We start from the raw sequence: 25,954 nt of genomic DNA, 5'->3' as shown, positions 1-25,954 counted from the left end.
AGGCCATTTGGCCCATTGAGTCTATTCCATCATTTCATCATGGCTGATCCATTTCCCTTTCAACCCCAGTCTCCTGCCTTTTCCCCGTAACCCCTTGTGCCCCGACTAATCAAGAATCTATCAACCCCTGCCTTAAATATACCTATTGACTTGGCATCCATAGCCGCCTGTGGCAACGAATTCCTTAGTGTCACAACCCTCTGGCTAAACAAATTCCTCATCTCTGTTCTAAATGCATGTCCCTCTATTCTGAGGCTGTGTCCCTTAGCCTTAGACTCTCCCACCATAGGAAGCATCCTCTTCACATCCACTCTGTCGAAGTCTTGCAACGTTCACCAGGTTTCCCCTCACTTGGTGCAGCCTGGCCTGCTGAGTTCCTCCAGCATTTCATGTGTGTGCGCGTTGCCAAGATTTCCAGCACCTGCAGAGTCTATTGTGCTTGCGAGGAATGATGTTGGCTCAGGCGCTCGTGGCAAAATCAATTGGGTGAAAATAAAATACAAGCAAAGAAGTTACTGGTGGAATTAATAAGAGGGCTTACCTACAATAGCTGTAGTGTAGCACATGGTAAAAGTCAAGAAAGGATTCTGAAAGAGCTACACAGTAATCATGGTTGATTTTCAAAATTGCATTGATTGGACAAAAAATAATGGCAAAGATATCTTTGAGGAAGAGTTCATTGAGTGTATGTGATGTAGTTTCTGAGAGCAATATGTCAAGGCACCAAACCAGGGTGCAGTTGTTTTGATATTGAGTAATGAAACAGGATTAATTAATGATCTCACAGTATAGGATCCCCAGGGAAAAGGTGATCACAGTTGGCAACATTTCAGATTCAGCTTGAGGATCAGTAACTAGAGTCCAAGTCTTAAAGAAAGGCAATTACAGTGGTTCGAGATCAGAATGAACTGGGGAAGACAGAAGTTAGCAAAACCAGATACTTCATAAAACCTGGCAAGGGCATATTCTGGTTAGAAACCAAGGCTCTGTGAGTGGAATGCACCACTTATGATCGAGCTAAGGTTGGTATCAAACTGAAAAGGGCATACAATGCGGCAGAACTGAGCGGTGAGCCAGAGGACATTTAGAAACAGCAAGCATGACCAAAAAAAGATGTTAAGATAGTGAATGACAGTAAACCAGCAAATAACAATAAAAAAAACACAAATCGTCAGAGCACCTACAGCTACATAAACATAGTTAAAGAAACATTTTGTCCCTTAAAGCCTGAGTCAGGTAAATGGCAAAGATTTCAAAATAGTGTAGATCAGTCTTAAAAGTAGAAGACATCAATAATAACAGATAACCAAAGGGTTATAGGCAGCAATGATGTAGCAACCTATCCATCCAACTACTGTATCAATTTATCTTCTGAAATGCAGTGCGCAATAGGCCCTTCTGGCCCTTTGAGCTGCACTGTGCTACAACCCCCGATTTAACCCTGGCCTACTCATGGGACATTTTACAATGACCAATTAACCCACCAATCGGGACGCCTTTGGAATGTTGGAGGAAACCGGAGCACCCGGAGGAAACCCATGTGGTCATAGGGAGAACGTACAGACTCCTTACAGACAGCGTTGTGAACTGAATCCCACAGCTGGCACTGTGAAGCGTTACGTAAACCAGCTAAGCTACCGCGCCGCCCTGCAAAGGAAACCCGACGGGTAAGCGAAGGTACTAGAAGCTGGCAGACGGAGTATAACATGGGGAAACGTGAAATCACTGCAGGACTTGTAGGTGTCCAGGACAGACGCGAGCAGGAAAAATCACTGCCTACATGACCCACTCAGTAAACTGCCTTTCCCCAAAGCTTCCTTCTGGAAAGCGCCGTAGGGCTACTTAAAACAAAAAACTCGCACTATCTTAGAAGTGTCTTTCCCCAGGCAGTTAATCCCTGGCACACTCCTCCATCTATTACCTCAGTCACTGCACTGTAGACACTTGAAACACCTTTTATAATGCTGTTTACATTATAAATACATGCTGGTATTTACATATTTATGTACATATTATTCCATTTCCATCCTCTAACAATTTTTTATATAATTATTTCTTTACAACTGTTGAATGGTTCTTGCTGCATGTCACACCCTGACTAGCTCACCACAGCAAGTTCCTAACATAGTAAATATAGATGATGAATAAGGTGGATCCTTCATGTGAGGTTACCCACTCCAGAATGAGGAAAGAATAATACTATTATTTAAACAGAGTGAGACCACAGAACATTGCAGTATAAAGGGATCTGGGGTCCCCATACAGGAAACACAGTCTCTCAATTTGGAGGAGCAACAACTCCTATTCTTTCTGGGTAGCCTTCAACCTGATGGCATGAACATCGATTTCACCAGCTTCTGGTCATTTTCCCTCCTCCTCCTCCCTGTTTCTACAATCTCCCACTCTAGCCTCTTACTTCTTCTCACCTGCCTATCACCTCCCACTGGTACCCCTCATCTTGTCCTTTCTCCCATGGCCCAGTCTCCTCTCCTAACGGATTCCTTCTTCTCTAGCCCTTTACCTTTTCCCCCCATCACTTCCCAGCTTCTTTCTCCCTGCCCCCCCCATCCCGCCCTCCCATCTGGCTTCATCCATCATCTTCCAGCTTCTACTCCCTCCATTCCCCCCACCTTCTTACTTTGGCATCTTCCCCCTTCCTTTCCAGTCTTGATTAAAGGTCTCGGCCTGAAGCGTCGGCTGTTTATTCTCCTCCGTAGATGCTGCCCGACCTGCTGGAGTTCCTCCAGCATCTTGTGCGTGCTGCTTTGGATTTTCAGCATCTGAAGATTCTCCTGTGTTTTGTTTATATTAAGTGGGTGGTGTCCACAATGACTTTTTTTTTCCTGCTTAATTCTTTGTCCTGGGCCCATACAGGCACCATACACTAACCTGGTAAGCCGCTGATTCCTTGGAAAAAGGGTTCGATGTACAAAGTTGGAGTATGTTGGGCCACTACTCACTGGCGTTTAGAAGAGGGGATATTATTGAAATATTTAAGATTCTGAAGGAGCTTACATGCTGGATGCTGTTTCCTTCAATGGGAGTTCCAAGAATTAAGGGCATAGTTTCAGAATAGTTTCAATTTAAGTCACTCAATCTATTGAAGGTACAGACTAGCTGCCACCTGAATTATAAGGGAGTCAAAAGAAGTGGAAAGAGAATGGGAAAGTGAAGCTGAGGCCAGTATTGGTTCAGTCACAATCCGATGGAATAGCAAAGCAGGCTGGAGGGGGCAATTGGCCGACACCTGCCTCTCTTTCTACGTGTAGTGGTTAGCGTAACAATTTACAGCGTCAGTGACAGGGATTTCGGTTCCTGGTGCTGTCTGGAAGGAGTTTGTATGCTCTCCCTGTGACTGTTTGTTTCCTCTGGGTGCTCCCGTTTCCTCTCACATTCCAAAGACGTACGGGTTAGGGTCAGTAAGTTGTGGGCATGCTACCTTGGTGCTGAAAGTGCAGCAATAGTTGGGGGCTGCCCCCAGCACCTCCTCAGACTGTGTCAGTCATTGACACAAATGACACATTTTCCTGTATGTGTCAATGTACACGTGACAAATAAAGCTAACATTTATATATTTTTACAAATCTTTAACCATGATAGAATCATCATCATTATGTGCATGTCATATGATGTATGCAATCATGGTCTCATGACCATTATAGTTCTTGGCAAGTTTTTCTACAGAAGTGTTTCGTCATTGCTTTCTTCTGGGCAGTGTCTTTACAAGGCAGGTGACCCCAGCCATTATCAATACTCTTCAGAGATTGTCTGCCTGGCAATAACCAGGACTTGTGATCTGCACCGGCTGCTCACTCGACCATCCATCGCCTGCTCCATGTCCCATGGCTTCACGTGACCCTGATCGGGGGCTAAGCAGGTGCTACACCTTGCCCAAGGGTGACCTGCAGGCTAGCAGAGGGAAGGGACATCTTACAGCTCCTTTGGTAGAGACCGTATCCCCACACTGCCGCACATTTGATCGAATGTCCAGGCTGACAATTACAGAACTCATCCAAATCCCAGTCTACAAGCTACCCGAGCTCCCACGAATCACTGGGCCTTCCTGTGTTGTTTCCCCCCCACTCTGTCGCCTCATCAACAGAACAGATCACAGCAACCTTTAATAGTGTGACATTGATAGTTTTTTTTTCTCCACAGAAAATGAATTTTTAAAAGAAAATACAAGGTCAATTGAACAGAAGTTGCTCCATCCAACCTGTAAAACCTGCAATCTATCTATCAGATGTGTCTTTTTGATCACCGTTCCACCACATATTGGCCATCTCCGGCACCTGTCCAGTACGGAATGCTCGTTTCATATGGGTGACAGAACTGGAACACAAGATGTAGAACCACTTCACGTAAAAAGAACAGGAACATACCTGTGAGCATCATTTGAAGATTTGATATGCTTTGCAGAAATTATATTCAAAGACAAAACAGCGTCTACAGCAGCTTCGTCCACCTCTGGTTTATTCCTGATGCGCCCTGGAAAACCATTGGGAAGCAGGCAGTTACTGGGTTTGTCCAAGACAGAATGAACACTTATCTTCTAAGTTATATTCTATCCCTTCATGAGTGAAGTCAGAAGGATATTTATTTTAATATTGCATTAGAAATCCGTGCATTTAGTGACATTTGGCTATTCAAGAATCTGAAGCATGTGGATTTATTTAACCATATAACAACATATAACAATTACAGCATGGAAACAGGCTATCTCGGCCCTTCTAGTCTGTGCCGAACTCTTACTCTCACCTAGTCGCACCGACCTGCACTCAGCCCATAACCCTCCATTCCTTTCCCGTCCATATATCTAATAATTTAACCTAAATTCAGAATGCAGATCATTTGCTCTTATTCAGTGGCCACTCTCAAAGGCCATTTCATGAGGTACCTGGTGTGCTCTTCTGCTGCTATAGCCAATCCACGTCAAGGTACAATGCTCTTCCGCACAACACTGCTGTAACGTGTGGTTATTTGAGTTCTTGTCACCTCCCTGTCAGCTTGAACCAGTCAGCCTGGCCATGCGTTAAGTTCTGTTAATTTGGGCTATGGAAGCATTTAGTTGAGGTGCACACTTTTATGCTATGGGCAAGCACATGGGGGGGGGGATTATGGGCAAGGAAATGGCACCCTTGTGTACTGAACGTGAATGGAGAAAGTAAAGGTGTTAAAACGAAAGAAAATCTTGGGCTTGTTTGAGCATTAACACATTCACCCCGACCTCTCATTAACAAGGCAGTTTTTGTTTCTTCGCACCATTCTCTGTAAACGCTATAGACCGTTGTGCGTGAAAATCCCAGGTCAGCAGTTTCTGAGATACTCAAACCAGCCCATCTGGTACCAACAATCAAAGTCTCTTGGATCACATTTCTTCCCCATTCTGATGTTTGGTCTGCACAATAACGGAACCTCTTGACCACGTCTGCATGCTTTTATGCTTTGAGGTACTGCCCCATGATTGGCTGATCAGATATTTGCATTAACAAAGTATAAAGGGTTACCTAATAAAGTGGCCACTCAGTGTAAACATCATCATTTAGAGTAATTTAATCAGTTCCCTGGTGTTAGTTTTACTGGGTAACAAGAGAATAAGATGTAAAATCAGAAATGTTGAAAGGATCCTACATTAACATTATCAGTATTACATTAAAAAAGACCCATTAGCTCTGGAAAGAAAACTCACCAACAACGAGCTCTCGAACATCCTTCCAGTGAAGTTCACTGCCTTTCTCATGCACGATCGTGACCGTAATCCTGCGCTGAATTCCCTGTTGGAATCAAAATCTAAAGTTATAATTGGAAATTTCACTCTGTGTCAGCAAACTCACTCCAGGAGGTGGTAGGGACCAGCCACTATTTTGGGCTTGAGCTCTGGAGCGTGGTTGACATTTAACCACGACACCCCAGAGCTCCGCCTGCTCTCTCGAAAAAGATCCTGGGAGACTTTCCAAAGAAGAGCAGGGGTATTGAGCCCATCACTCCCCCCACCAACATCAAACAAACCATCTTGATGCTATTCATCAAGGCCTTCTGCCCAACAATGATTCTTACATTTCAATATATCTCAAGAGCATCTACAAGATTGTGTCAGCACTGGTATGAACACAATATTGAATTAACACTTCAATATGTCCTTCACTGATATAAAACCCTTCAGGATACCACACAATAAGCCTGCTGTCTCCTCAACTTACACATCTGGCTTTGGAGGCAGTGCAAAGGAGATTCACCAGGTTGATTCCAGAGATGAAGGGGTTAACCTATGAGGAGAGATTGAGTCGCCTGGGACTATACTCTTTGGTGTTCAGAAGAATGAGAGGGGAATCTTATAGAAACATACAAAATTTTGAAAGGGATAGATAAGATAGAAGTAGGAAAGTTGTTTCCATTGGTAGGTGAGACTAGAACTAGGGGTCATTGCCTCAAGATTCAGGGGAGAAGATTTAGCACGGAGATGAGGAGAAACTGTTTTTCTCAGAGTGGTGAATCTGTGGAATTCTCTGCCCAGGGAAGCAGTTGAGGCTTCTTCATTAAATATACTTAAGATACAATTAGATAGATTTTTACATAGTAAGGGAATTAAGGGTTATGGGGAAAAGGCAGGTAGATGGAGCTGAGTTTACAAACAGATCAGCCATGATCTTATTGAATGGCGGGGCAGGCTCGATGGGCCGGATGGCCTACTCCTGCTCCTATTTCTTATGTTCAATTAATAAATCTAGCAACATGCGTGTTGTGGAACAATGTCATAGGTTGATTCAGACTGAGCCCATGAACACTATCTCACTATTATGCTCTACTTTCACACTATTTTTAAAAATATTTCTTTTTTAATTTACAGCATTTTTTTTTCTTATAAACACAAGAGATTCTGCAGATGCTGGAAATCCAGAGTAACACACACAAAGTGCTGGAACAGCTCAGCAGGTCAGGCAGCATCTATGAAAATGAATAGACAGATGATGTTTTGGGCCAAGACCCTTCTCCAGGACTAAGGAAAGTGGAAGATGAGAGAAGAATTCTTCAGGAATTTTTTTTTGCCAAAAGCTGGTGAATCTGTGGAATTCATTGCCACAGACAGCTGTGGAGGCCGAGTCATCGGGTATATTTAAAGCAGAGGATGATAGGTTCTTGATTAGTCAGGAAATTAAATGTTACAGGGAGGAGGCAGGAGAATTGGGTTGAGAGGATAATAAAGCAGCCGCGATGGAATGGCGGAGCAAACACGATGGGCCGAATGGCCTAAATCCACAGCTTTTAAAAGTGAACATCGTTACCAAGCACCGTCCTTTCTAATAATTGCCAAACTATAAACTTTAACCTTAATCCCCACAGACTGGTGCCAATTCTGGCATCTGTCCAATATTTCTGCCTTAGTCAACAGACTTTTTTTTAAAACCTTTTCTGTCCATGGGAGATTGCAGCACACAAACTATCTGCAGCGTTCCCTCTATTTCAATCTCAATTCAATAAACTTCCACTTCAAGCAAAAGTCATTCCATATATAAAAAAGGCACAAGCACTGCATTAAGAACAAGACACAAATGCTGGAAGAACTCAGCCAGTCAGGCACCACCCGTGGAAAGGGAAACCAGCTAACAATTCGGGTCAGAATTGGAGATCATTCCCTCGACTCATTATATTAACTGTTCTTTCTTTCCACAGATGCTACTTGAATGTCTGAGATGTATTTATTTGGAGATGGAGCGTGGAACAGACTCTTCAGGCCCAACAAGCCACTCTGCCCAGCAATCTAGCCTAATCCCAGAACAATTTACAATGACCAATTGATCTACTAACCGGTATGCCTTTCGACCGTGGGAGGATACTGCAGCACCTGGGGCAAACCCTATTTCTGTTTCTGGTTGATGTTCCAACATGTGAAGTTACATTTGTTTTCCATGATAACTAGATAAAGAGATCTTCTTTGAGGGATAAACAAGGGATCTACACTGGGAATAACCACTCCCTCCTCCACAACTATGTCAAAGTGCCCCTTATTTCTCAACAAAATGGAAGATAGGCATGTTGCCCGGTAGAAAGCATCTCCAACAGAGCACCTCCTTCAGTTTTCCATCCAAGGGTCAACCTCGGTCGTTGTGCTCTGGAGTGCGATTTGAACTGGATTCTGCTGTTCGCAGGGTTCAGCAGGTGAGTTTACCTGGTGAAGCAGGTAAGTGCCTTGACAGGGCAGCCCTCCGCTGTGGTCCACCACTGCAGCGATATACCTGCAAGAGACAATGTATCAATCAAAGGAGAAATCAGGCATACAGAGAAACCAATTTAAATTAACTATTCTTTCTTTGTTCAGCAAACCTGATCGACCTGCACAAGGAAAATCTTGCGCACTTTTTAAATGAAACTATTATAATTTCAGCTGGTTTTCCTGAAATGCCCAAATATCAAAATGAAATATAAAGGACAAGTCTGTAAGAAACCTCTTGTAGTCTTGATAACAATAACAATCTTGTAGCCATTCCCCTTTTCTCAGTTTATTCCCTCTCCTGCTCCCTTCAAAAAGCAGTTTTCACACCAACTCAGCTTCCCTAAACACTTAATATTTGACGTGTCTTCATAAACAAAACCAGGCAATAATTTACCCAGTTGGATTGGGAAGTGGAAGATTAAACACGAGCTTATAGACTGCCAGAGCAGCTTGGGGTTGTGTATCCCATTCTTGCTTGCGTTCTTCACAGGAAACTGGCCAGCTTAGCACGAGCTCGGCAGTGGACTCAGCCCCTCACAGTAAACGTCAACGGAGATTATTTGCAAGACACCTGGAGTATTGTGTTCAGTTCTGGTCACCTCATTATAAGCTTTAGAGAGGGTGCAGAAGAGATTTACCAGCATGCTGCCTCAATTAGAGAGTGTGTCTTATGAGGGGAGGTTGAGTAAGCTATAGCTTTTCTCTCTGGAGTGAAGTTGATAAGGGTCAACTTGATACAGATGTATAAGATGATGAAAGATACAGATCATGTGGACAAGTAGCATCTTTCCCCCCAGGGCATTACAACTAATATGAGGGACATAATTTTTTTTTAAGTGATTGATAGAAAGTATGGGGGAGATGTCAGAGGAATACTTTTTAAATACAGAGATTGGTGGGTGCTTGGAGATAGTGGTAGCAGAGACAGATATATGAGGGACATTTAAGAAACTCTTAGATAGGCATATAGATAATAGAAAAATGGAGGGTTATGTGGGATGGAAGAGTTTGATTGGCCTTGGAGTAGGTTAAAAGGTCAACACAACATCATGGGCTGAAAGGCCTGTACTGTTCTACGTTCTAATACAAGGATAGTCAGGGAACAGAGGAGAAATTTGAGTCGCTTTCTGATGTGGAATGAGGTGATGCTCGCCTGTTATGCCAGCAGAGTTTGTGTGGAATGAACACTCCTTCCTTAAAATAAAAAATCAACTCTTGTTTTCTGGCAAATACTGCCCCTGGATATTTGGGCTGATTGGTGGATGGGAAAGTATATGGACCAAACACAGGCCAATGGGACCAGCTAAGGAAGACAGCTTGGTCAGCATAGGCGAATTGTGCCAAAGGGCCGGTTTCCATCTCTCTCAACCTTCTCAGAAACAGCTTCCGTTAACCGCCTGAGCACCCCAAGCACCGATCAGAAAAATTATTATAATTCATTGACTTACTCTCCTGTAGGTTCCAGCTCACTGATCTCAAACCAGACAAGCAGATCGTACTTGCTCACGCACTGCCCCCGGCTAGGCTTACTCACGGCATTCAACTTGGTGGCTGGCACTGGAACAAGAAAACACATCGACACAGTGAGCGGCAGCCTGCTGATACACACAGACATTTTTTCATGTATTCAACAGCTTTCAAAGTAAACTTTGTAGGGCAAAGGTCAATAAAATACCAAGCAACCAATTCTATTTTCCAAATCTTTTTCATCATCCGTATACTCTGGCTTGTTCAGTGTACCCCAGTGTGCCAGAATATGTAACACCATGCAGACTTAGACCTTAGGACCACAAGACAGGAGCAGAATTAGGCCATTCAGCCCATCAAGTCTGCTCTACTAATCCATCATGGCTGATTTATTATCTTGCAACCTCATTCTCCTGCCTTCTCCCCATATTCTGTGATGCTCTTACTAATCAAGAATGTGTCAAACTCCGATTAAATATACTCAATGACTTGGCCTCCACATCCGTCTGGCAATAAGTCCCACAGATTCACCACCCTCTGGCTAAAGAAATTACCCCTCATCTCTGTTCTGAAGGGTCGTCCTTCTACTCTAGTCTCAGACTCTCATCACTATAGGAAACATCCTCTGCACATCCATTTTATCCAGGCCATTCAATATTCAGTAGGTTTCAATGAGACCTACCCCCCACCCCCATTCTTCTGAGCTCCAGTGAGTACAGGTTCAGCAACAGTTATTACTCTACAACTACCAGGTTCCTGAAGCAGCGTGGATAACTTCCCTCACGACAACTCTGAGCTGATTCTACAACCCACAGACTCGCTTTCAAGGTCTCATAACAACTCATGCTGTCAGTCCGTCACAGGTAAAGCCCTCTCAACCATCGGGCACATCTACATGAAGCGCTGTAGCAGGAGAGCGGCACCCATCCTCACGGACCCCCACCACCCAGAACATACTCTTCTCTCACTGCTGCCATCAGGAGCGTGGTACAGGAGCCTCAGGACTCACACCACCAGGTTCAGGAATAGTTACTGCCCCTCAACCATCAGGCTCTTGAACCAAAGGGGATAACCCCACTCAGTTTCACTTGCCCAGTCATCAACATGTTCCCGCAATCTTCCATAGAATCTTCATCTCATGTTCTCAATATTAATTGCTTATTTACTTATTATTCTTATTTCTTTCTTTTTGTATTTGCACAGTTAGTTGTCCTCTGCACTCTGGTTGAACGTCCAAGGACAGTCTTTTGTTGATTCTGTTCTGGTTATTATCTTATGGATTTATTGAGTATGACTGCAAGAAAATGAATCTCCAGGTTGCATATGGTGACATACATATACCGTACTTTAATAATAGAATTTACTTTGAATCACAATTAAACTTGAACATTCATTCCCACAGGCAGTTTGAAAAGTTATCATTGATCCATCTTCATTCCCAGCCTATAATCCTGGAATTCCCTACTCAAACCACTGTAGGCACACTAGATCCAAAACATACCCAAGCGGTTTTAAGAAGAAGCCCATCAACTTCTATGTTGGGATGAGGGAGGAATAGCTACACTGTTCTCACAAAAAGAGTGGAAACTGAACCACACTGAAACAGCAAACTGTGGCTTATAGAACCATAGAACATTACAGCACAGAAAATAGGCCATTCGGCCCTTCTAGTCTGTGCCGAAACATTATACCGCTGATTGTTTTTATTTTGGTATTTATTTATTTATTTATTGGGGGGCGCGTGTGTGTGTGTGTCTCTCTCTCTCTCTCTCTCTCTATATATATATATATATATACATACACACATACATACACACACACTCTCAATAATCTGCTCAACATCTCCTCACTGAAGTAGCTTTTGAAATGCAACCTACAAGGCATTTCAATATTCAGAAAGTAGCAATCATGTTAAAAATCTTATTCACTGGGATGTCAATCTTCAGCACTTCACATTCGAGTCCACATTCTTATAAGTACTTGCTGATTCCGCAAGCACATCGTGGAATTGTCGACAGTACAATCCCACTGGTTGGAGAGATTAACTACACTGTATTCCAGTTCAACTTAAAAAGTGCATCTTTAATCTCGTATAATAGATTCAAGCAGAAAGTAAGTCAATAGGACAGGAAGTATGAAGCGACATTTTCTCTCGCAGCTAAAACAAAAATTTTTCAACCCCACCCTCCAAATTCTAATGCTAAAGAAGAAACACATGATAAATAAAACTTTCTCTAATTTCACGTTACTGAAGCATCGATCACATTTGATTAAAAAAGCAGCGATTTTCACAGCTTAGACATATGGAGTTTTAAACTAGGAAAAACATAAAAGATACTTTTCACTCCACCATGGCAAACTTAGAACACACGTACTTTTAAACGCAGACGAACATAATCACACTCTAATGGATAGGAGCAGGGAAGGAGCAGCAGAATTACCATCAACAATGCACCACTTGTCTTCAAAGCATGTGTGCTGCATCAAAACAGTAACCAGCTTTTGGAGGAGGACTTTGATTTCGGACCAATGCAATATTCAGGAAATAATACAAAGGAAAAGTCATTATAAGGGCTTTTTGGAACAAATCAGAATGGAGATTTTATTTATTATTTCCAGATAGTTGCTAGCTGCTATATTTTAGATTTAGATAAATATCCAAATCACTGGGCACTTTCAAGGAAGTGCTTTTTTTTTTAAAGTTGATAATATACAATAGCAAACAGCTGACAGTGATTTAGCCCATACGCATAAATCTTTAATTTAGCCCCAAATAAATTTCCTGTAGATCAGGGATTCTCAACCTGGTGTGCACGAGGTTAAAGGTAGGGGTCCATGGCATATAAAAAGCTCAGGAACCCTGCTGATAAAACTAAATACTAGTTGCATAACGTCAAACTTTCAAAAGCATAAAAAATTAAACATTTTGACATGCTTCAGCCTAACTGCTGTGTCAAAGATGGCATACATCATAATACTGAAATTGTAAAAGGAAAAACAAATGAGGTGATCTCCACAGCAGCATCCCCCTGAGCACCTGCAAAGCTTCTAACACAATCCAGTGCCTCTTATTTGTTAATGTTTACTTTGATTGGCTCATTTTATGCTCGTTGAACTTCAAACAGAAAATTATCATGACTCCTTTCATGAATCTGGACCAGCTGGAAAAGCAGGATGAAAAATGGCAGATGGAATTTAATGCAGGCAAGTGTGAGGTGTTGCACCTTGGCAGGACAAACCAGGATAGGTCTTTTTAAGGGCATTGGGGAGTGTGGTAGAACAAAGGGATCTGGGAATAAAGATCCATAATTCGCTGAAAGTGGCTTCACAGGTGGATAGGGTCGTAAAACAAGCTTTTGGCACACTGGCCTTCATAAATCAATGTATTGAGTACAGGAGCTAGAATGTTATGCTGACAATGTATAAGACATTGGTGAAGCCTAATTTGGAGTATCATGTGCCGTTCTGGTCACCTAGCTGCAGGAAAGATGTCAATAAGATTGAAAGCACAGAGAAATTTTTCAAGGATGTTGCCAAAACTTGAGGACATGAGTAATAGGGAAAGGTTGAACAGGTTAGGACTTTAGGAGAATGAGGGGAGATTTGATAGATGGATACAAAATTCTGAGGGGTACAGACAGGATGAATGGAAGCAGGCATTTTCCAATGATGTTGGGTGAGACTAGAACTACAGGTCCTTAGTTAAGGGTGAAAGGTGAAATGTTTAAGGGGAAAATGAGGGGAACTTCTACACTCAGAGGATGGTGCAAGTGTAGAACAAGTTGCCAGTGCAAATAGTGGATGTGGGTTCAATTTCAATATTTAAGATAAACGTGGAAAAGTATATGTAGGGAAGGGATATGGAGCCCTATGATCAGGGTGCAGGTCCATAGGACTAGGCAGATTAATAGTTTGGCATAGGCTAGATGGGCTGAATGGCCTGTTTCTTCGCTGCCATGTTCTATGACTCAAAATCTAGGAGATTCCCAGCACCACATTTCACCTCATTGCTCCTAAGGATTCTCTCTTTCACAATTTCACCCAATGCTATCATTATATAATATAAATCTGCTTTCATCAATTTTTTTTCCTCTTATTATATCCTCCTCTTTGTCCATTTCATCAGCTCTTCCTAAGGTCGTTCCTACAATAAATCTTCCTTTGTATTCTCGAAACTTGGAACATTTGCCTGCCAAGTTTTTTCTCCTTGGGTTACAGTCAGGAAAGATTGATTGTACTTTATTACCTGATCTTTCCCAGAATCTCACAGCAATGCAGGTTGTTAATTTTGTTACTTACAGATTTACCTTCTCTCTTTTGTTTTACAACCTTGGGGTATAAGACCACAAGATGAAAGTGCAGAATTAGGCCTTTTAGCTCCACCATTCCATCATGGCTGATTTATTATCCCTCTCAACTCCATTCCTCCACCTTCTCCCTGTCATTTTAGACCCCCTTACTAGTAACTAGTAACCTCCAATAACTTGGCATCCATGGATGTCTGTGGCAATGAATTCCACAGATTCACCACCCTCTGGCGAAAGAAATCCCTCCTCATCTTGGTTCTAATGGGCTGTCCTTCTATTCTGAGGTTGTTCAATCTGACAGACTGTAACATTTTATCACCTTACTAATGACAATATGAAAGAAACTGCCAGTTGGAAACAAGATTCAAGAATAGTCATGTTGTAGAGGAAAATCTATAAGTCACGTAGATCCCATCCCCTGACTAAGACTAATGAAACAGAGTCTTTCAGTATAAAACCTGGAGCTGGTACAAATATATCTGACGGTTTGAGGAAGGACATTCTTGCTATTGAGGGAATGCAGCGGAGGTTCATGAGGTTAATTCCCAGGATGGCGGGACTGTCATACGTTGAAAGATTGGAGCGACTGGGCTTGTATACTCTGGAATTTAGAAGGATGAGAGGGGATCTGATTGAAACATATAAGATTAAGGGATTGGACATGCTAGAGGCAGGAAACATGTTTCCGATGTTGGGAGAGTCCAGAACCAGAGGCCACAGTTTAAGAATAAGGGGTAGGCCATTTAGAACGGAGTTGAGGAAAAACCTTCTCACCCAGAGAGTTGTGGATCTGTGGAATGCTCTGCCTCAGAAGGCAGTGGAGGCCAATTCTCTGGATGCTTTCAAGAAAGAGTTAGATAGAGCTCTTAAAGATAGCGGAGTCAAGGGATATGGGGAGAAGGCAAGAACGGGGTACTGATCGTGGATGATCAGCCATGATCACAGTGAATGGCGGTGCTGGCTCGAAGGGCCGAATGGCCTACTCCTGCACCTACTGTCTACTGTCTATTGTTTCCATCAGCAGTCTTGATTCATTTGAACTTGGGGCATGGAGGGGAGGCTGAAGTAGAGGGGATGGAACATAGAACAGTGCAGCACAGAAACAGACCTTTCGGCCCACAATGTTGTGCCGAACCAATTAAATTAGTAATCAAATGTCCAACTAACCTCCTCTGCCCACGCAATATCCATCTCCTTCCATCTCCCTCACATTCACGTGCCTATCTAAACGTCCCGTAAAAGTCCCTAACATATCCCTACTACCATCACCCCAGGCAGTGCATTCCAGGCACCCACCAGTCTATGTATAAAAAACTTGCCCCTCACATCTCCTTCAAATTTACCCTCTCTCACCTTAAATCAGGGGTTCCCAGCCCTTTTTTTTTTAATGCCATTAGTCCCTACTATTAACCAAGGGGGTCCATGGACTACAGTCAGGAAACCCTGCTTTAAATGCATGTGCTTTAGTCTTAGACATTTTAACCCTGGGAGAAAGATTCTCCCTGTCTACGCTACACCTCTGATAACCTTATAAATATGTATCAGATCTCCTTCTCAGCCTACACCGCTCCAGAGAAATCAACCCAAGTTCATCCAACCTCTCGAGAGGATTTAAACTAGTTTAGTTGGGGGGATGGGGACCAAAGCTCCAGTGCAGAGATGGAGAAGAATAGAGGAATGTCGATGTCAGGGCCAGTAAAAACAGGCAGGAGCAAAGTAATAGATACCATGGGACAGATAGTTTGAAGGAACACATACAAAATGCCGGAGGAACTCAGCAGGCCAAGTAGTATCTAAGTAAATGAGCAAGCAGTCAACAGTTCAGGCCAGACCCCTCATCAAGATAGTTCTAAGTGTCTGTGTATTTTAATACTAGGAGTATTTGATACTAAGAGCATGGATCTGTGCATGGAACTATGATGTTGTGGTCATTATCCCTAATTCCCTTCTTGAAATAAAATGAAAACTAATAATCAGCTTACTGTTAATGAAGCAAGTGGGAAACCAGCATGAAGCTTGTGCACAAGTAACGGCCGAGGATTACTAAGTCCGATAATTGCACTGGAAGTACGTAATGGGAGAAGAGGGACTGGCGATGACACACTTATATGTGCTTTGAGCTCATGGCCAAAGATCAACATCTCCCCTTAAATGAAAAAGTCAGTGAATGAGGAGGATAAAGTCAAACTCAGACAGCAAAGATGATTTTAAGCCATAGATTCAACTTCACAAAACAAGATGGCTCATGCAACGCTAGCCAGATTCAATTCCGCCACTGTCTGTAAGGAATTTTTCTTTAACATTCTCCCTGTGATACTGTGATTTTGCTCCAAATCTCTGGTTTCCTCCCACATTCCAAAGATGTACGGGTCAGGAGGCTAATTGGTCACAAGGGTGTAATTGGGCAATGTGAGCTCTTTCAGCTGGAAAGACGTGCTACTGTGCTGTATTTCTACGCTTGTACAAGGACCGCTCTTTCGACACACAGCGTACTTATTTCAGCAGACAGGAGTTTCCGCAGATGCTGGAAATCCAGAGCAACGTACACTCAAAATGCTGGAGGAACTCACCAAATCGAGAAGCATCAACGGAGGGGAATAAACAGACAACATTTTATGCCAAGACTGGAAAGGAAGGGGGAAGGAGCCGGAATTGGAATGTGGGTGGATTGGGAGGAACTGGCAGGTGAAAGGTGAGAGCAGGCATGGGAGGGGGTGATGAAGTAGAAGATGGGAGCTGAAAGGTGGAAAAGGTAAAGGGCTGCAGAAGAAGGAATCTGATAGGGAAGTGGACCATGGGAGAAAGGGAAGGAAGATGGAGGTGCGCCAGAGGTGATGGGCAGGTGAGGAGAAGAGGAGGGTTAAGAGGGAAACTTCTACCACTATGATAACTGGTTGGTCACGAAGCCGCAGTCTGCATATCCAAAACAACAAAATGGGTGCTTGACATGGGGAGACTACACTAAATGGGATCCTCAAACATCACTAATTTGCCATGGCTCTGTGCTAGTTACCAACCATGATGCTTTGGGACTTTCAGAATGTGACAGGTGGGAAGAGGATGCATGAGAAAGGCTGGCAGCTGATCGGTGGTGTTGACGAATGAGCCGGCAGCAGATGTTACAAACGTGTTGGCATTCTCAGACAGAGCGTCAAGCAACTGTACATTTACATAGCCAGACATCAGATACCTAATCAACTCAATCTTTCGGTTATGGTCTGAAATGAAAAAAAAAAGGAAATCAAACAGAGATGGATGGTGTGGAGGATGAAGGGTTAACAGGGAAAGGAAGGGGAATGAACAGAAAAGAAATGATTAACATGCAAAAGTAGTATTAGAAAACTATTTAACACAAGCATAAAAGTAGACAAGCTCTGTTGCAAAAGATTTGAAATAGTAAATGTTAGAAACCTTTAACAGAAATATCACATATCATAAAGCAAGCAAGTGAGGCTCACTGCATTATCCACCCTTGCCTGTTGTTGGCAAGCCACACGCAGGGAACAATTTCAATAAGCAGATTTAAATAAATAAAAATCCCACTAAAGATCACAGAGACAAGAAACTTCAAGATGCTGGAATCTGGAGCAACAAACAATCTGCTGGAAGAACTCAGCAGGTTAAGCAGCATCTGTGGGAGGAAAGGAATTGCTCTCTTCTTGCTGCTGCCATTGGGCAGGAGGTACAGGAGCCTTAGGTCCCAAACCACCAGGTTCAGGAACAGTTATTACCCCTCAAATATCAGGCTGCTGAACCAGCGGGGATAACTCCACTCACCTCAATGCTAAATTGATCACTGAACATAAACTATACACTCACTTTCAAGGACTCTACAACCTTGTGTTCTCAGCACTATTTATTTATTTGCTTGTTTGATTGATGATGTTTTTTATATTTTTTTCCACACTGGCTGCTTGTCAGTCTTTGTGTGTAGTTTTTCATTGATTCTATTTCATTTCTTTGTCCTACTGTGAATGCCTGCAAGATAATTAATCTCAGGGGAGTATATGGTGACCCTGAGGCTAGGGTGCCTCAGACATTTGCACTGTACTGTAGTAATTTTATGTATTGCACTGTACTGCTGCTGAAATAAAAACAAATTAAATTTCATGACATATGTGAGTGATGATAAACCTGATTCTGATATGGGTCTCTACTGTGGACTGAGAGTGGGAAGGGGGCAGGGAGAGGGGAATCATGGTTGGAAAAAGGAGAAGGGAGAAGGGAGGGAGTAGGAAGCACCAGTGAGATATTCTGTGATGATCTATAATGATCAATAAACAAATCTTTTGGAATCAAATGACCTAGCCTTGTGTTTCAGGGCTGGGTGAGTCTGCACCCACACAACCCCCTGCCCCTGGCACTCCTTCTCTGTCACCTATCCCATACACGCTCAACATTCCCAATATCCTTTGCTCCCGCCAGATTTACGAACTGGCTCTCCACTCCACATTGATAAATACAGTACCATGCAAAAGTCCTTGACACCCTAGTTATATAAATGTGCACAGTACTGTATCTTTATTAGTTAATACAGATGAACAAAATAATGGCAGGAAACCAGTTTATAGAATTAAGATCATAAATGAAGAACTTCAAGAGACATACAATAAAAAAGGTAACACATTTGTTAGTCTATCGCTTCACTGAATGTGGCTGCTTGGCATAGCACTCAAATCAAGTAATCTGACTGGACATCTGAATAGGATGGTACCGTGGTAAGAAAATGGTCAATTTATCCTTCAGTCCAGCATGAGTGTCCAGCATCAGTTAAAGCAACAAAGAGAAGGGGAGAGAAGGATAAATGAAAGAGAGAGATAGAAAAGTGGGGTGAAGAGAGAGAGAGAGACGGACGAAAGAAACTGAGGAGGAATAGATGTTCATATATCAGCACTGGACACTGCAGTGTAACAAGCTGAATGTTATTCTTTGCATCAAAGAGTCTCCATTAATGAGGGACTGGCCACATAATGAGCTCCATTTAGCAATCTTAATCACAAACAGAAGTTACTGTTCTACCATCACATAAACTAGCAGCAGCCAGTTTTAGGAACAGCTTCTTTCCCTTCGCCATCAGATCTTTGAACCCATGAACAGTACCGTATTATTTTTGCTCTCTTCCCAACTTAATTATCTTTTTAAAAAATATATATATTTCTCAATATATAGTATACTTTACGTATTACACTGTACTGCTGCCGCAAAACAACACATTTCAGGACCAATGCTAGTGATGATAAACCTGACTCTGAGCTAAGATGAAAGACTGGGCGTGACTGCAATTAACTCTGTTTAAAATTCGATTTCATACTTCGACTCACCTGGTTTTGAGAGAGGCATTGGAGGAGGAAAATATTTGCGAGCTGGTTGTGGAGTTCTATTGAAACAAACAAACATTTTTCTCAGTATTCCCCCATGTTAAACAGAAGCAAGAATATTAAGCCAACTAACTGTAGGAAAAACAGAAGCAAAGACAACAGTACATCCTTCCTATCAGCATTCTACTAATTCCCCCTTGCTGTGATTTGATGTCGTGAGGAATGTGTCTGTGCACACTGTACTGGATATACAAAATAAAGTGGCTACTGAGGGAATGTTTGTGGTCTTCTGCTGCAGTAACCCATTTACTTCAGAATTCGATGTGTTGTACGTTCAGAGATGCTCTTCCGCACACTATGTGTGGTTATTTAAGTTACTGTCACCTTCCTGTCAGCTTGAACCAGTCTAGCCAATCTCCTCTGACCTCTCTCATTAACAAGGCATTTTCAACCGCGGAACTGCCAGTCACTGGATGTTTGTTGCTTTTCTCTCCATTCTCTGCAAACTCTAAGAGACTGTTGTGTGTGAAAATCCCAGGAGATCAGCAGTTTCTGAGATACTCAAACTACCCCATCTGGCACCAACAATCATTCCACGGCCAAAGTCACTTAGATCACATTTTTTCCCCATTCCGATGTTTGGTCTGAACAACAACTGAACCCTTGACCACGTCTGCGTGCTTTTATGCACTGAGTTGCTGCCACGTGATTGGCTCGTCAGATATTTGCATTAACGAGCAGGTGTACTTATTAAAGTGGCTACTGAGTGTACAAGATCAGTGAATTTCCTCGCAACTGTGCAATATAATCTGGCTGTTCAATACTCTTCAATGTATTTCCAATTAACTTCAGCAAATACATTAGATTCGAAACACAACTTATTCAGTTTCTTACTATATTACTATGGTGAGGGGACGTTGTGGGTGTGGAAGTGGGAAGATGGAGGGATGAGAAACAGGGTTACGTGGGAAAGTTGAACCATAGGTCTAACCTCGGGGGTGAATAAGAGTCTATCTAGTTACAAAGTACGAAATTTCACCAGGAATTGACAAGATGCTGAAAGATCTTGGGGGTGGAATATGGGACTTGCCGGCATTGCTCCAGAAGGAGGTTGCCCTTTTAAACATTTTAAAAGATTTTATGTTTTTTGGTGAAATTCTGGAATTCTCCACCTCGGAGAGGCTGTCACTGATTATATTCAAGGTCGGGAGAACTGGAAGGAAAGGCAGTAGAGAAACGGAGCCAAGATGCTGTTGAGCAATGGATCAATTACGGGGAGGGTCATAGCTGACCTCTCCAGCTTCTTACATGAGACCCAAGGGTGATGCTCCCTTCAACATAGAAATACAATTCCTACAGATCCAATTCATTGATTGAGTTCATTTATTGAATGTAATTTCCTGCTTTCTTCTTACCTGATAAAATCCTGCCCTTGGTAATGATAGGGGTGCTGTTGGTAGTGTCCAAATACCTCAAATACAATAGGCTTGACCTTGATATATTCCACAAATGATTCCGTTACTTCAACAGCAATCTGAGTAAAATAACAATAGGCTGTCTCAGAAGGCAAGTTTTCAATGACTTCGTGAAATCCTTATGGACAGGGCTGATGAAACTGCCAGTTAATGGTATAGTAATTCAGACTCACGTTCTGTACGTGGTAAAAGCCAAGGGGTGTTCCCCGGCCGCCGTTCTTCAGGGGTTCCGTGGAGAAAGCCTCGTCATGACGATGCAGAAAGCTGTAAAATATTGGTGATATTAGCATTCAATCACCGCTCTTAAGGACGAGATTGGAGGAGGGAAGGAAACGGCTGTAAGTGAAACAGTTCCTACCTTTCAGCTCTTGGTTCTACTTAGAGCTTGAATTTTTTTTTTTTGGCTTTTACCTTTGCTTCACTTCAGTTTCTTTAAGGTGTGGTTAGCACAAAACTATTACACCTGGTGGCATTCTGGAGTTTGGAGTCCAATTCCTGCAAAGTTCTGCAGGAGTCTCTGCACGTCCTTCCCATGGAATATGTGGGTTTACACTGGGTGCTCCACTTTTCTTCCACAGTCCAAAGACGTACTGGGTAGGTTATTTGGTTATTATAAACTGTCCTGCTATAACAACCATAAGGAATCTGCTACCATTGTTAAAAAGAAATAGAAAATGCGGAAAGACTCAGAGTAATATAGAAGAACAGCACAGAAACAGGCCCTTTGGCCCTTCTAGTCCATGCCAAAACCATTTAGATCGACCTGCACCAGGACCATAGCCCTCCATACCCCTAGTATCCATTACCTATCCAAACTTCTCTTAAAGGTTAAAACTGCGCTTGCACGCACAACTTGTGCTAGCGGCTCATTCCACACTCTCATGACCATCTAAGTGAAGAAATTTCCCCTCACGTTCTCCTTAAACATTACACCTTTCACCCTTAACCCATGACCTCCAAGCTCTAGTCGCACTCAACCTCCGTGGAAAAAGCCTGTTTGTATTTACACTATCTATTCCCCTCAATTTTATACACCTCCATCAAACCTCCCCTCATTTACCTACATTTGCTCAACTTTTCAATATAAATTGCAAACTAATAATAGGGAATCCATCCAATTATCATTAAAAATATCACCACTTGCTCACCTCATAGGTCTTTCAGGGGTGGAGGGTTGAATTCTACCTGCCCTGGTTTGGATGTGACAGATATTAATACTTTATGTTGTAGTCCAGAGGGCTTCTCAGCAATTACACAGAACGTTATTGTAGGTTTGTGAGGTTCTTCACGTAATGGCACTACATACTCTAATTCTCTTGCCCTACATGGACTCTTTCTCCCTCTGTGGATGCACTTCTTTCCAAATGAAAGGGGGAATTGTCAATAGCAAGCGTCATTTATATTTGAACTTGATAGAAAATTACATATTTTGCATCTGAAAATGCGCACATGGAGCAAAACTCAAAAGTACAGAAAATAAAAGAATAGAAGGATGTCTCTTTACCACAGGATTAGGAGGAATTTCTTTAGCCAGAGGGTGGTGAATTTGTGGAATTCGTTGCCACAGGTGGCTGTGGAGGCCAGCTGGTCGGGTATATTTAAAGCAAAAGTTGGTAGGTTCTTAATAGTAAGGGTGTCAAAGGTTACGGGGAGAAGACAGGAGAATACAGTGGAAAGAAAAAATAAATCAGCCATGATGGGATATTGGAATAGACTCGATGGGCTGAATGGCCTGAGTTTGCTCCTGTGTTATATGGATTTATTCTTCAACAAGATGTGGTGTTATTGTCGAAGACAATTTTGTCAAACAGGATATGACAACAGCAGATATTGATGGAATTTCTGATTTAGTGAGTTTTCAGTTTGAGGTATTTCCACTAGATGGTGCACTTCACTGTATCAGTGAACTCTGCCTTGGTCAGGGGAAAATTATAGCATCCATTTACCTAGTGCACTTGGCACCAGGCATACTTACTAAAGTAGCAAAGGGAATGAGGGAGGAGAGGAGTTGGGGGTGCATGCAGAAAGAGAAAGAACAGGTACTTTAATTGCAGAGTAGAGGCAACAAATAGGTCCTTGATCAGCTACCCATCATCATGAAGTCCCAAAGCAGTAAAGGCTCATCAGCAGCTCTGCACACTAAGCCGCCCCACCACAACTACTTTATCATTTCCTGTCAGAGTCGCCTAATGTACAGACACTCCTGTGCCTGGTGTCAGCCTATGTATATAACCTATCTTATGTTTTTATATTTATTATGTTTTTAGTCATTGTATTCTTTATCTTACTATGTTTTTTGCACTGCATTGAATCCAGAGAAATGATTTTACTTTCTCCTTTACACTTCTGTACTGGAAATGACATTAAACAATCTTTAATCTTATAGAACAGAAACATATCACTACCTAAGCTGCCCTCTGAAGTACACCACCAAGTGGACTAATTTCAAGTTCAATGAGGCGACAGGCAGCAAGTCATGAATGACAAATAGTTATATTCTCTGAACACTTTGATAGCTGTTTTAGAATGGACTGGTGCGCATTAGCAATGTAGCTGATGCATTCAAAAGGACAAGGCATATGTATATAGAATGACACAGTTCCCATCTCTAATGGTTTGCACAGATGTGGCACGTCATCTAAAACCTTGACAAACTTCTATAGATGCACAGTGGAGAGTGTCCTAACTGGTTGCATCATGGCCTGGTATGGAAATACTAACGCCCAAGAACTGAAAAGTCTACAAAAAGTAGAGGACACAGCCCAGCCCAGCACCGGCAACGCCCTCCCCAACAGTGAGCAGATCTACAAGAAGCACTGCCACCAGAAAGCAGCATCAATCATCGAGGACCCCCCCCCCCACCGTCAAGGCCATGCTCTCTTCTCGCTGTTGCAATCAGTAAAGAGGTACAGGAGCCTTAGATTCCACACTGCTAGATTCAGGAACAGTTCTTACCCTTCAGCTATCAGGGTCCTGAACCAGTGTGGATAATTTCACTCACCTCAACACTGAACTGATTCCACAACCTGTGAACTCACTTTCAAGGATTCTACAACTCATACCCTCAATTATTAACAACACACATAAAAGTAACTGGTGAAGGCAGCAGGCCAGGCAGCATCTCTAGGAAGAGATGCAGTCGACATTTCAGGCCGAGACCCTTCGTCAGGACTCAATTATTATTTTCTTTTAAATTATCTATTATTTGTCTTTTTAATGTATCTGCACAACTTGCTTTCTTTTGCACATCGTTTGCTTGTCAGTCTTTGTGTGTAGTTTTTCATTGATTCTATCGTATTTCTTTGTTCTGCTCTGAATGCTCACAGGAAAATGAACCTCAGGATATTGTACGGTGACATATATGTATTTTGATAACAAATTTACTTTGAACTTTATGAAGATATTTCCTAATTTGTGCATCATCACTTTGAAACCTGCTAAATCCACAGTGAAAGTGGCAGCTGTCACTGCTTTTAGTACATTTGAGACGACATTTACAAAGAGATGTGAAGTCTGGAGATCCTTACTTGAACTGACAGAAGATGTCTGCATATTCGGGCGGGATCCCACTTGCTTGTAACACTGTCACCCGGAACGTGAAAACGCTGCCAATTTTCAGGTGCTCAGTAACATCTTCAGAGATTTTCTCCGAGGATAACTTGGGATCCAATTCTGTACTCGATTTAAAACCTGTTGTTGAAGTCCCAAGAACAATTGCAATAATTGATTTCTCAATCAGTTAATACACAATTCAAAAGAAAAAGGGTTGAACAATAACCTTCTTCCATTACAGCTGTTGTTTGCTTCCATTTTAATGTACAGAAAAAAAATTCAAACATAAAATACTCTGAAAAACATATTTATATTTTAAGCTTCCTCAAATAGAAAGTGGCCGTAGGAAATATCAAAGGTCAAACTTACTGTTAAGTGCAATGCGGCTTATTTCACAAATAAATAAACAAAATGTATTTTAATCACTAACTTCTTTAACAGAAAAGCACTTTACTAATTCTCAAAATATCACGTCTTCTCAAAATTGAGTGTCGTACTTTAATAGTGATTAGAATGAAAACAGGAATCAATAAAGTAAAAGGGTCATAATCTTAATAATCTAATTTTAAAAATCTATTTTAACAATGTAATTATAATTTAATTATCATTGTTAACAAAAATTTAAAAGACAGTTGGATAGGTACAAGGATTAGAAAGTTTAGAACGCTATGGGCCAAGCGCTGGCAAATGGACTAGCCAGGATGGGGCATCTTGTACAGCATCGACCAGTTGGGCCGAAGGGCCCATTTCTGCGTCATATAGCTCTGTGACTCTAATTGTTATTTGTTTTTTTAAAAAAAAATACTCACGATCTTTGTTCCAGTAGACTAAGCAGTTAAAGGGAATTATGTTTAGTGGTAAACTCCTTTCTAGTGTGACACGGTAGCATAGAGGTTAGCACAACGCTTTACAGTACCAGCAACCCGGGTTCAAATCCTGCTGCTGCCTGGAGGAGTTCGCACGTTCTTCCCATGACTGCATGGGTTCCAGTTTCCTCCCACAGTCCAAAAACGGACCAGTTGGTAGGTTAATTGGTCATTGTAAATTGTCCCGTGAATAGGCTAGGGTTAAGTCAGGGTGGTGCCATTCGAAGGGTTGGTAGGGCCTATTGCACACTGTATCTCAATCAACAAACGTACATACATACATACATATCCCTCAATGAAATCGTAAACACAAAATAATCTGCAAATGCTGGGGTCAAAGCAACACTCACAACACGCTGAAGGAGCTCAGCAGGTCGGGCAGCATCCGTGGAAACGATCAGTCCGAAACACTGACTGATCGTTTCCACAGATGCTGCCCGACCTGCTGAGTTCCTCCAGCGTGTTGTGAGTGTTCCCTCATTGAAATGTATCATACATTGAAAGGACTAGACAGAGTGGACGTGGAAAGATGTTTCCAATAGAGGGCGAGTTTAGGACCAAAGGACACAGCCTCAGAAGGGCGTCCCTTTAGAAGGGAGACGAGGAGGAATTTATTGAGCTGGAGACTGGTGAATCTGTGGAATTCATTGCCACAGATGGCTGCGGAAGCCACTTCATTGGGTATATGAAAAGTGGAGGTTGACAGTGTCTTCACTTACACATACCAAATTATGGTCACTCTACCCATTGTGCTCCC

The 25,954-nt window shown here is 42.3% G+C and overlaps 1 protein-coding gene across 7 annotated transcripts in view; it reads right to left on the bottom strand.

Moving 5' to 3' along the window:
- Positions 1-25,954, bottom strand: part of kif1b (kinesin family member 1B) — a 274,231-nt gene that overhangs the window by 39,126 nt on the left and 209,151 nt on the right. For all 7 annotated transcript variants that reach the window (XM_072245139.1, XM_072245131.1, XM_072245136.1 and 4 more), the window contains 8 exons: positions 24,307-24,469; positions 20,953-21,043; positions 20,720-20,838; positions 19,308-19,363; positions 9,661-9,769; positions 8,168-8,234; positions 5,690-5,774; positions 4,383-4,488 (listed from right to left, as the gene is read on the bottom strand). In XM_072245139.1, coding sequence (XP_072101240.1) covers positions 4,383-4,488; positions 5,690-5,774; positions 8,168-8,234; positions 9,661-9,769; positions 19,308-19,363; positions 20,720-20,838; positions 20,953-21,043; positions 24,307-24,469 — 796 coding nt within the window. The remainder of the gene's footprint in view (positions 1-4,382; positions 4,489-5,689; positions 5,775-8,167; positions 8,235-9,660; positions 9,770-19,307; positions 19,364-20,719; positions 20,839-20,952; positions 21,044-24,306; positions 24,470-25,954) is intronic.

Source organism: Mobula birostris, chromosome 27 (assembly GCF_030028105.1).
Source record: "Mobula birostris isolate sMobBir1 chromosome 27, sMobBir1.hap1, whole genome shotgun sequence".
Lineage (NCBI taxonomy): Eukaryota > Metazoa > Chordata > Chondrichthyes > Myliobatiformes > Myliobatidae > Mobula > Mobula birostris.
This window is presented reverse-complemented; position numbering and strand designations above follow the sequence as displayed.